Raw genomic sequence first — 12,310 nt, 5'->3', positions numbered from 1 at the left:
TCCTGTCCTCTGACGCTGGTGTTTGTCAGCATGCATGCGTTGTGATCTTCCTGACACCAGCTCAGAACCTTTGTGTGATTCAGGCAGGTGCTAGGAAGTCCGTCTGTCCACCTACATGTGCCCATCCAGGCAGGTGTCCCTGTTGCTCACCTGTAGCGCACTTGCTCCACGGTGTCATGGGTGAGCTTGCTGCTGATGTTCTGGCTGTGAGGATTACCTGGCAGGTTACAAAGATAAAGCCATCAAGTCACTACTGATAGTCTCTTCTTTTGTGTTCCTTCCAAACCCACTCCCTTGGTTTCTCAAAAGGCTAAACATAAAACTACCATATGACCCAGCAATCCCACTCTTAGGTATCTGCCCAAAAGACATGAAAACTTAGGTGCACAAAAAGACTTGCACGTGAATGTTCACAGCAGCTTTATTCATAAAGCCAAACTTTGGAAGCAACATAAAGATCCGTCAAGTGCCGAACAGGTAGACAAAATACAGTATATCCACAAAGCAGAAAAGTATTTGGCAATAAAAAGGAACAAACTACTGGCTTTGTCATGAATGAACTTTAAAAACACACTAAACGAACAACTCCAGACAGGAGACCACATACTGCATGAATCCATTTATATGAAATACGCAGCAAAGGCAATTCTATAGAGCTACAGAAAGTAGTAGATTAGTGGTTGTCCAGTACTAAGGGTAGCAATGGGGATTAACCATAAATGGGCATGAGGCACTAGGGGAATAAAAATGTCTAACTGATTTACACTGATGGTTGCGCCACTCGGTAAATGACTAAAAATCACTGTATACCTGAAATAGGTGAGTTTTATGCTGTATAAAATATAACTCAATAAACCTGTCAAAACAAACTTTAAAAAACCCTTCCCTCGCTAGTGAAACAAGATGCGATCCGGGAAGAGTGCTTTGGAGCTGGAAGCCAGCGCAGAGGTAGGCCGGCACAAGAGCCTTTGCTACAAGTTCCTGACAGGTGACCAGTGGCTGTGTTAATTAACTCCAGAAAACCCAGTACACACGTTCAGGGGGCTGCCCTTCCCACCAGCCATGGGGCAGAGGCATGAACATTGCTGGATCTCAGTGCCCATCTATTGCCCTGCAGATCCCACCACCACTACCAGCACCATTCCTGCAGAAACGCATCGATCTCTGCCTCCAAATGTGTGAAGGGACCATCATGTCTCCTTCAGCCACCCACTATCAAGGATAAAGGCCCTCTTGATTTCACCCTTCCCTGTGTTGACATCTGGTTTTCCTTCCCTACTGGTGTCCTGAGTGTGTTCCAGAGTATCATGATCTCCCTTAAAACTCAGTGCAAGGGCCGGGCACCAGCATTTCGCAGGAGCTACATGTGCACATTAATGAAGGCTTAGCCTTTTCTGTTTTAGATTTTTCCCCCCAAATACGCTGAAGGATCACACTGGATTTCTGGCCACTGCAGCTATCAAACATTCCTTTTCCACATCTCTAGGAACCTGTGGGCCCTGGCACTTATCCTTGCTGCCTCTGCTCAGCTTGGGTTTTAGCCTTGCATCTTTAGGACCACCTGCAATCTCGACTCCTCATCTCTTGGGCTGGCACCTTTCCCACAGGTATGACTCTTGCAAAGGGCAAAGAAGGAGAATTGCAGGTCTCTTGGCAAATCGTGGATTAAAGTCAAGATACAGTCCCCTCTTGGCACTTTCCCTGAAGACTGTTCCCTGGATTTATGTATCCGCTGGCTGCCCAGAGCCAAGATTCAAGCCCCTTAGTGTGGCATAACAGAACTGTCATGAATCAAGCCCTCTGGTGGGGACTAAGGACTTTGGCTCTGGCGTCAAACTGCCTGGAGACTCGGCTTCGGTACTTGCTGTGCAACCTCTGGCTACTTACCCACCCTCTCTGGGGCCCCATTTCCTTATCTGTAAAACAGAAGTGATACCAGAACCTATATCTCTTGGGTTGTTGTGAGGATGAAGAGAGACAATATATGCAAAGCATTTGGAACAGTACCCGACACAAAGTGAGTGCTTGGTGAATGTTATTTATTGCTATTCTCATTACAAATGAGCTATTATTTCAAACTTCCTTTCCAGGGTACCTCCTGATCATGTTGTGCTGCTGATTAATGCCCTCCATGACTATCCATTGTTCCTAGAATAAAGACCAGACTCACCTGAGCATCTACAATGCCCTGCATGGGCTTCTCCCTCCCCATTCAGACCCCCCCACCCCCGTCCTCCCCTCTCTCTGTGCTCCTGGACTGATTCCTGAAACCACTACAGCATCTTGGCTCATACAGTCACCATTGCCTACTTATACTTCTGCTCCTTTTGTCCGAGTGAATTCCGGCTCAGCCTCCAGCATTCACACCCTTCCGAAGGAAGCTTTCCCTGGCACACACATGCCAACCCTCCTGCCACTGTACACACCAGCTGCCCTGGCACCAGGCACCTTCTGTTCAGAGCCATTTGCACAGCTGGGAATTCCGTTTAATTGGAGATCCCTTGACTAGACCACAGTCTCCATGAAGAAAAGGACTATGTCTCTTTTGTTCCCACGACAACACTGTGCCTCACACACCATAGTGGCTCAATAAACAGTTATGGAGTGAATGAATGAATAAGTTAATGTTCCTCTGGCTGTCCCTCACTCTGCACTGTACAGGGTCACTCACCACCACCAAACACAGCACCTTTGAACTTCTGTGCCCTTCCTGACACCGAACCCTTCTTCTGGAAGTAACCCCTTCTTCTGGAAGTGTCCCTGAGCCACCTTTCTATCCTGGCCACACATGTATGATACAGAATGACCCAGGGTGCTTGCCTGGCCCCCATCTAACATGGGGCTTATTCAGCTCTGTGTGCTCGCTACAGCTCCAGTCTATTAATCCAACATTTGTTAAGCATAGATATATCAGCTGCATGTAGTTGGCTAAAATCCATTTTGGTGTGTTTTTCTTTACCATAAACGTTTTCCATGAGATCACGAGTGAAGTTTTCAAGCTGGCTCTTGGGGAACAAGGTGGCTCCTGCATGGTCGAGGTAGACAGTCCCTGGAAGAAAACACAAAATAAAGCTATAGGTTGTTTTTCGTAGGTATTCCAGACCTTTTGCCTAACTCTGGTTTATATGAGCCTGACCAATGTCCTTTAATGTGTGTAGACGTAACACGAGGCCACTTGGTTCTCTGAGCCTCTTGCCATGTGCTTCTTAATCCAAGGGTAAGTGTGAGCAGTGGAAGGATGCACTTATAATGCTTAAGGTCCTTCCAAGCTGGGAGAGAGCCTTCCTGATTAACCAGCTCTTCTCACTTTCATTCTCCTATGAACCAGGAACAGCGTCCCACACAGAGGAGGCCCCCAGCAGACATTTATGATGAATGATGGCAAAGCTGTTTCACCTTGTGACTCACACCCTGTCCTGGAGGTTCTGTGTGGCTTCTCTGGGGGCTGAGCCCTGATCCTGCTTTCCCACACTGCTGTACGGTCCTAATACAGCAACGAGAGCTTCAGAGAATATGAGAAATGTCAGTGATCCTTCTAGCCTCTCTCTTAAAGAAAGCAATGCAAATGTAGATAAGCGTGAGATACTGTGGTTTACTGATCAGATTGGCAGAGATCAAAGGCTGGATACCTCACTACGTGGGTGAAGGTGTGGGGAAACAAGCTCGCTGGTACATGGCTGGTAGGAGGGTAAATTGGGACAACTTCTCTACAGACAGCACTTTGGCAATATCGGTCACACTTTAAAATGCAAACACCCTAGCAACTTCTCTTCTAGGAATCTATCTTTTAAATACCCACACCTTTGTGAAATGATCTGAATATTAAGATATTCAGTGCAGCATTGTATGCAATAGCAAAAGATTGGAAATGACTTAAATGTTCATCAACATGTATTTATAATAATTGTTGTACACCCATCTAACACTTTATAGGTACTGGCATGGAACAAACTCTGAGATATACTTTCAAGTGCATACAATGTGAAGAGATCCATCCATTCACCTATCAAGTATTTATTGTTTTGTGTAGGATGGATTTTTGTTTTATAACAGCTTTATTGAGATACAATCCACATACCATAAAATTCACCCTCTTAAAGTGTACCATTCAGTGGTTTTTAGTATACTCGTAAAGTTGTGCAACCATCACCACTATTTAATATGAGAACATTTTCATTTACCCCCAAAATAAATCCCATACCCATTACCAATCACCCCACAATGCGCCCAACCCCAGCCCTTGGCAGCCACTAATCTACCTTCTGTCTCTGTAGATTTGCCTATTCTGGACATTTTATACAAATGGAATCATACAGTATGTGGGCTTTTGTGTCCAGCTTCTTTCACTTAGCATAATGTTTTCAAAGTGCATCCATATCGTAGCATGTATCAGAACTTCATTCCTTTTCATGGCTGAATAGTATTCCATTGTATGAATATACTACATTTTGTTTTGTTTACCCACTCATCACTGATGAACATTTGGGTTGTTTCTACTTTATGTCCATTATAAATAATGCTGCTATGAATATTAGTGTACAGGTTTTTGTGTGGACATATGTTTTTTCTCATTTGGTAGGTTTTCCTTTTACTTTCTTGGTGTTCTCTGTTGAAACTTAAAAGTTTTAAATTTTGCTGTTATTGTTCCTTGAATTTTTGGTGTCCTAAGAAACCATTGCTTAATCCAAGGTCTTGGTGATTTATGCTTGTGTTTTCTTCTGAGAGTTTTATGCTTTTAGCGGTTTGATATTTAAGTCTTTGATCTATTTTGAGTTAAGTTTTTAACAGTGTGACATAAGGGTCCAATTTAATTTCATTCTTTTTCATGTGTGTATCCAATTGTCCCCAACATCATTTTCTGAAGAGACTATTCTTTCCCTCAACAGGTCTTGGCAGTCCTGTTGAAAATCAATTGACTATAAATAATGTATGGGTTTATTTATGAACTTACAATTCTTTTTTTTTTTTTTGGAGACAGGTACTCACTCTGTCTTTTAGGCTACAAGTGGCATGATCATAGCCCACTGCAACCTCCTACTTTGGGGCTCAAGTGATCCTCCCAGCTCAGCCTCCCAAGTAGCTGGGAGTACAGGTGCATGCCACCACACCCAGCTAATTTTTTTTTTTTTTTATAGAGACAGGGTCTCCCCATGTTACCCAGGCTGGTCTCGAACTCCAGGGCTCAAGAGATCCTCCCACTTCCACCTCAAAAAGTGCTGAGATTACAGGCATGAGCTACCATGCCTGGCCTGAACTTACAATTCTATTCCATTGGTCTATATGTGTCTTTACACCAACACCACACTGTCTTGATTAGCATAATTTTGTAGCAAATTTTGAAACCAAGAAGTATAAGTCCTCCAACTTTGCTTATTTTTAAAGATTGCTTTGGGTGTTCTGGGTCACTTGCATTTCTATTCAAATTTTAGGATCAACTTGTCAATTTCTGAAAAAAAGGCTATTAGTATTTTGGTAGGAACTGCATTGAATCTATAGATCGATTTGGTGAGTATTGCCATCTTGACAATATTAAGTATTTCAATCCATGAATACAGGATATCTTTCCATTTATTTAGGTTTTCTTTCATTGCTTTCAATGCTGTTTTTCAGTGTTCAGTGTATGTCATACTTTTGACAAACTTTTCTTATGTATTTTATTCTTTTTGATGCTTTAGGAGTTGTTTTCCTAATTTCATTTTCCATTGCTAGTATATAGAAATTGAATTGATGTTTGTATATTCATCTTGTATCCTACAGCCTGGCTGAATATGTTTTTCGGTTCTAATATTTTTGTGTGTAGATTCCTTAGAGTTTTTTATATACAAAATTATATTATTGGCAAGTAGAAAGAGTTTTACTTCTTCCTTTTCAATCTGGATGCCTTCTATTTTGTTTTCTTGCCTCATTCCTCTGGCTAGAACCTCCAATACAATGTTGAATACAAGTGGTAAGAATAGACACCCTTGTCTTGTTCCAGAGCTCAGGAGGAAAGTTTTCAGTCTTTCACTGTTAAGTATTATTAATACATTAACTGTGGGGTTTTTGTAGATGGCCTTTATCGCTTGATTAAATTTCCTTTTATTTCTACTTTACTGAATGTTTTCAATACATATTGAGGACATGTTATATATCAGGCATTGTTCTACGTGTTGGGACACAACAATGAACAAAATAGAAGCTAACCTGATAGTGGCAGAAAAAGATCATAAACAAATAAGCATAAACTATGTCAGGTGGTGAGACATATTATGGTTTACTGGCATAAAATAAAAAGTGTGTAAACACACATAAATATAGACAACTACTGGGAAGGTACACAAGACATGCGTGACAACAACTGACTCTGGTGTGGCTGCAATGGCTGCAGCTGGAGTGAGAGGGAGGCTCCCTGGCAATTCTTCGACCTCCTTTGGCAAATTTTGAATCTGGTACCATTTAAATGTATCACTTAGTCCAAAATGATAGTTTTAAAATAATGTTCTCTTTTACTGAAAATTTAGAAATACAAAGGCACCAAAGGCTTTTGTTCACCCAGGCATCAAGCCTGGCTCATGTGAAGCCACAGTGCACAGGTGAGATCTGAGAACCTGCTAGGGACCACCACACACCACACCCACAGTCTCCTGCAGGGCCAGGAAGCCACTGGGAGTCAGCTGCCTTGGCCTTTGGTCCAATAGTTAATTTGGGGGAAAAGAGGAGAAATGGGCACAGTGGCTCAAGCCTTTAATCCTAGCACTTTGAGAGGCCAAGGCAGGAGGATCACTTGAGGCCAGGAGTTTGAGACCAGCCTGGGCAACATAGTGAGACCCCGTCTCTACAAAAAACAGAAAAATTAGCCAGCCATGGTGGTGCACACCTATACTTCCAGCTAGTCAGGAGGCTGAGTCAGAAGGATCACGTGAGCCCAGGAGTTTGAGTTTGCAGTGAGCTATGATGATGCCACTGCTCTCTAGCCCAGGTGACACAGCAAAACTCTGTCCAAAAAAACAGGCAGCTGTGTTACATCAGCCAGGGATCTGATCTTAGGAGATCAGGCAGCATAGTAGTTAACAACGCAGAACCCAAGCCAACCAACCTGGACTGAATCCTGGCTCCACCGCCAGCCATTCAGGGCCCCTGTTCCTTCATCTGGAAATGGGGTGAGGACTAGATGATTAAATATGCCAGCACTCAGTCCAGTGCCTGGCACACAGTAAATACCATACAGCTTTAGCTGTTATTAGGGGCAGGCAAATGACCTCAAAGCCAACTGGGGGTAGATCTTCCTCAAGAAAGCAAATTTCAGGGTCTGCTCTGGGTCACACCCTTCAGTTCTCAGTTCCACGCAGGATTTGAGAGGTCATCAGTCAGCACCCTAAGGCTTCAGGAGCCACTTGGATCACTTCTGCTTATTCAATATGCTCCCTTCACTAAGACAAGCACGTTCCCATCCAAATGGTCAGGTGAAACATTTCAGCACTTAAAGGTTAAGCATTTAATTATCCACAGCTACCACTTAACCAGATAAATTCTCAAACCAGCGGAAAAATTCCAGGAGGGTAGGGGAAGGGAGAGGAGAAGGTTATATTATTTTGTTTTTTGTTTTTTCTGCCTCTCTCTGGTTCATTTGCTTCTATGAGAAAAAAAGTGGATATGTTCTAAGACTCCCAGCAGTGGGAGGAGTATCAGTTTAATGCACAAAAGTCTACTTTAATCATAATGTAGAGGAAATACTGGTATCTTGCACTAAATAAATAAAAGATGCTCACAACACTGCCACAAATACAGAAGCTGTGAAAGGGCTCTGAAGGCCAGCCTGGGGGCCTGGCTTTGCATCTCAACCTTGCACTTGAGGGAAAAGTTCCTACTCTCTAAGGAACAACAGTGGAACCAGGAGGGGCCCAGAACCTGCCTCTACTTTCCCAAGGTAGTGTTGAGGGGAGAGGCTGGCCCCTAGTGGGAGTGAGGGACCAGAGCTGCTGATTTAGAGGATTAAGGAGGCGTGGTGCTGAAGTAAGTATGACCCAACATGAACTGTCCCGCCTCTGGGATTTGCTTCAAAGAGCGGAAAGCCTCCCTCTCTCTGCACCTGTGGGTGTTCATAGTATCAGTCTCTCTATTTCCTCGTGGTAGGAAATTTCCATAATTAAAAGTTCAGAGAGAGAGAGGGGAAGAGAACACGGAGAGCAGAGAGGTGAGCAGGTGACTGAGGGGGAAGAATAGGGCGACAATAGGGAGAGGTCGCCAGGAGGACGCCTGTCTCCCTCTCGACTCTCACAAGAGGAGGAGGCTACAGCCCTCACAGCCCCCCACAGGGGAAAAGTAGTTATCCAAAACATGAGGCAATGTCCCAAAGAGCTGAAATCAGCTACCCGATTAACGAAACTTGAAGTCATGACTGCTGTTCTGCCGCAAGCAGGCGAGCGGTCACCAATTGTTCATCACGACAGAACAAATACAATCAAGCCCCGTACCCTGTGCCATAAGCTGCCCACTTCTCCTGCGGACCCTCCCTGACCCCGGGGCACGCGGTTCTGCGGGAGCTCCCCACTCAAGGTCCCGGGCACAAGGCTGGGGCGGCCAAGGCTAGGTGGAGCTTGATTTCCAATTTAAATCAGCCCTGAGGAACTCAAAGGCACAGTGTGATCTCCGTCAGTCCTCCAGTTCTTAAAGGTCAAATTGCAGGGTTTGCTAAGTCTTCAGAGGCATTACTCTGACTGCAGGAGTGAGAAGAATGAGACTTTCGAAAATAAAAGCTGCGTGTGATCTATCCCAGCGGGGTCTGGAGTGCAGCCTCGGGAGGCCCCGGCCCAGCCGGCCGGCTGCAGCCTCGCAGCCCCAACGCCCCGCGCCAGCAGAGTCGCTGTCCCAACCCAGCGAGCTGGCCGCCCACGCACCACCCCTATCCCCAGGAGGACATCGAGCGGTCACGGCTGCTGGACATCCTGCATTTTGCAACCCCGGCTCCAGTTGGACGTTTACAGGGATCTCACAGCAAGCGAGGGCAAGGAGAATCCTAAGCCCTGTTTGCAGAGAGCCGGGAAAGATGAAAAGGGCTTGATTGGTCCCGCCCCACTGGAAGGTCTAAGGAGCAGGAGTAGCGAGAAGTCTTGGGTGGGACCTCAGGGAGCCGCGTCCACAAAGCGGACGCATGGACACGTCCCTCCTGGTCTTTCGATTCAAGATGTGCCCCAGATGAGGTGGCGCCGCCCCCACCCGGAGCAAAAGCTCCTTACACGTCGGTTCCAGAAACCGCGCGCCCCCGCAGCCGTCTGCCCGCCCGCCTCACCTGCCAGGCGGCCGAACTCGCGCGCCCGCAGTTCCCGCAGGCTGCCCGGGCCGTCGCCGTAGGGCCGCGGCGCGTTCGAGTCCCCGAACCACCCGAAGGCCCGCAGCTCGGCCCCGGGATCTGCCGCCCCGCCGGCCATGGCCCCGGCTCGCCCGCCGCGCGGTCCACGCCAGCCCGGCCCCGGGAAATGCGCGAGGCCGGCGGGCAGCGACTCCGCCCCGGCCGCGCCCCCCGGGCAGCCAGTGACACCCGGTCCGCGGCCCAGGGGCGGCGCCTCGCGGGGCGGCTGGCTCGCCCCAGGCGTGCTGACTCACGCGGTGTCACCTCTGGAGGGCCTTTTCACACCTGCGCGCCCCCGGGTTTGTTGTCTGTTTAAACAACCTCCAAAGGGGCCCACGGGGATGCCCCCAGGTACTTGGAAGGCGAAGTTCAAGTTTATCTGTGTCCCACGGAGAGGCAGGTGGACGAAGCAAAGAAGTGCTTTTTCCTGCTCAACATCCTGCAACCCTGCGATCCTCCCCGCGCAGTGCCCGGGACCCCAACCCTTCTCGGCCTGGACAGCCGTCCGTCGGGCAGGGCGTTTGCAGGGAGACCTCGGCTTCTCTGGATGCTGCTCCCCAGCGGGGCGTGTGCCTGGTGTGTGTGAGAATGTGGCTGAGCAAAGGGTAGAAAAGAGAAAAGACTGGGGATCCTTGAGGCTAATAAGCTCTTAGCAGCTGTGCACCGTCCGGGAAGCGCAGGTGCGACCGAGACAAGAGGGCAGGAGTGCTGGTGGCACAGGGGTTCTGTCCCGGGGCACCATTGCCTCAAGTGTGGAGGGCCTGGCCAACCCCACGTGCGGGAAGTGTGGGGCAGGAGTCGGGGGTGAGCAGGCAGGTGCACGAAGTGGGGCCCAGGTACCCGGAGGGGGTGGGGAGGTTGGGTCACGTGGGATCCCAGGTGCAGAGCCCCCTATGAGGGATGGGGTGGAAGGAGACCAGGTACTGCACGCCCAGGCGAGGTGCCGGATGTGGAACCCAATGGGGTGGGCATGGGGAACTGGCTGCAGATGGGCAGCACGTGCTGGGGACCTAGGAGAGGGGACTCAGATGCAGGCCCAGTGGAGGACCCAAGGTACTCCAGCGGGGTCTGGAGCCCAGGAGCGGGCCACTGCCTCTTGCACTGGCTCTCGAGGAATATCGCGGTGGGACGAGGAGCGCAGGGCGATTATGCCCCAAGCGCGCTGCCTGAGCTGCGGCCAGGTCCGCGGTCAGCGGGGTGCAGGCCGCAGACGCCAAGGATGCGTGAAGATATGTGATGCCTCCTGGCGGCCCAGAGTGAGAGCCATGGGAGGGCGGCGCACAGCCCTGCCTTTCCCGGCAGGGCACCCAATACCAGGTCAGAGAAAGCCCCTCCATGAGGGGCTGGTTGCACTCTTGCCAGAGGCACCGGGTCCGGGGACTGTAGCACTAAAGCCGGTGCCTGGACTCCTACATGCCTTGATGGCCTCTGCCCGCCGACGAGCCAGCCTCTCGACCTCACTGCAGAACACACAGGACCTTACTGGACAAGCACTTATTCTGGAAGGAATGAATGTATTGATGAATGAATGTTGGCATTGCCATTGGCATCACAGCGCCCCCCACCGTCTGCACACCTTCTGGCCCTACTTCTAGCAGGCACCTTGGACACTGGACTCTCTTATGTAAATATGACTTTGGGCAACAGTATGACACGAGCTAGCTTATGCAGGCCTTGCTATGTGCTGGGCACTGCACTGTGTACACTCCGACTGTTTACTGATTATTCAACAATTACATACATGTATCTATGAGGTGGCTCTTACAGATGGGGAAGCTGAGGAAGACTGAGGCAGAGTCACTTGCTCAAGGGCACACAGCTAGAAGACAAGCTAGCCGTGGGAAGTCAAGTCTCCGGAGCTCAAGTAGTTCAGTGTGTTCTGCTACCTCTGTGGTGTGAGCCACTGTGATTCTCAGGGCCTCAGTTTCCCCATCTAAGTTGGGAGGGCGGTGGGGGTTGATCCTCCCAGCAACTGTACAGCGTGTCACTCCTCCCCCCTCCTTTTAATGCCCCACTTCCCAGCAAGACTCTCCTCTCTGCGGCTTTCCAGATATGAACTTGCATGAATCACTGGGGAAGCCTATTGAAACGCAAATTCTGATTCTCTGAGTTTGGGGTGGGGCTGAAGTTCTGTGTTTCTAATAAGCCCAAGTGACGCTGATGCCTCCTCCATTCATGGTCTGCACTCTGAGGAGTGAAGGCCTATGTCACTTCCTTGGAAATGTAAGGAGTACCTCTCCTCAAGGAGTTCTGTGGCCAAGTAACAAATCGCCAATCCACTGGGGCACTGCTTCAGATTAGCTTTCCTGGTGACGGATGGGAATAGACCAAATCAGTGCAGAACTCTTGAAGGTTATTAAATATCACGGAACTACCATTTAACCGAGAAATATTTTTAAGCACTTGCTATGCTCACCCAGGGTACTGTGTGCTTGGAAGAGCGTGAAGATGCTGTGCCTACAGCCGTCTAGGGAAGTGAACCGTTGTACATCCAACCACAAGGCGATGTGGGCTGAATGCCCAGCAGCTGGTTCAGGGTGCAGGTATAGGAATGCAGGAGAGGAGGGAGCTATTTCCTAGCAGGGTGTCCAGGGAAGGTACCCCAGATGAGGAAGCCTTTGAATGGGGCCATACCAGTGAGCTGGTGAAGAAGGGAGGCAATAGGGAGGGAGGAGGACTCTGGGAGCCTCAGCTTCTAATTGGCACCCTTAGGTGCATTTCACCAAGATTCCCTGGGCCTCTCTTACCAGAAGGAGACTGTCAGAAATCAGACTGCTCGCTCTCACCCTGCCTTAAGCAGAACCTCCAGCCCCATCAAGTAACGTCTTACCTGTGTTGCTCAGTTGATGAGCTCCTGGGACCTGTGCCACAGGTTTGAATCACCAAAAATGATTCACTTGAAAATCACTGTTGCTTTGGCAGGGCGTTCTTTCACTGTTCATTAGGCAGCTGCTCCCTGCTGGGACCATGGGAGGCGTTGGG

General features: G+C 48.7%; 1 protein-coding gene across 2 annotated transcripts in view; it reads right to left on the bottom strand.

The window, feature by feature from the left end:
* MOCOS (molybdenum cofactor sulfurase) overlaps positions 1-9,416 on the bottom strand; it is a 42,110-nt gene extending 32,694 nt beyond the window's left edge. Inside the window, exons 1-3 of one of the 2 annotated variants that reach the window (XM_045527655.1) lie at positions 9,269-9,416; positions 2,960-3,049; positions 151-217 (exon numbers count right to left, since the gene is read on the bottom strand). In XM_045527655.1, coding sequence (XP_045383611.1) covers positions 151-217; positions 2,960-3,049; positions 9,269-9,407 — 296 coding nt within the window. In that variant the 5' untranslated portion in view covers positions 9,408-9,416. The remainder of the gene's footprint in view (positions 1-150; positions 218-2,959; positions 3,050-9,268) is intronic. The other variant, XM_045527656.1, reaches the window with a different exon arrangement.
* Positions 9,417-12,310: the final 2,894 nt, after the last annotated feature.

Source organism: Lemur catta, chromosome 16, assembly GCF_020740605.2.
Source record: "Lemur catta isolate mLemCat1 chromosome 16, mLemCat1.pri, whole genome shotgun sequence".
NCBI classification, from domain to species: domain Eukaryota; kingdom Metazoa; phylum Chordata; class Mammalia; order Primates; family Lemuridae; genus Lemur; species Lemur catta.
Note: the sequence above shows the minus strand (reverse complement) of the source record. Positions and strands in the feature narration are given on the sequence as shown.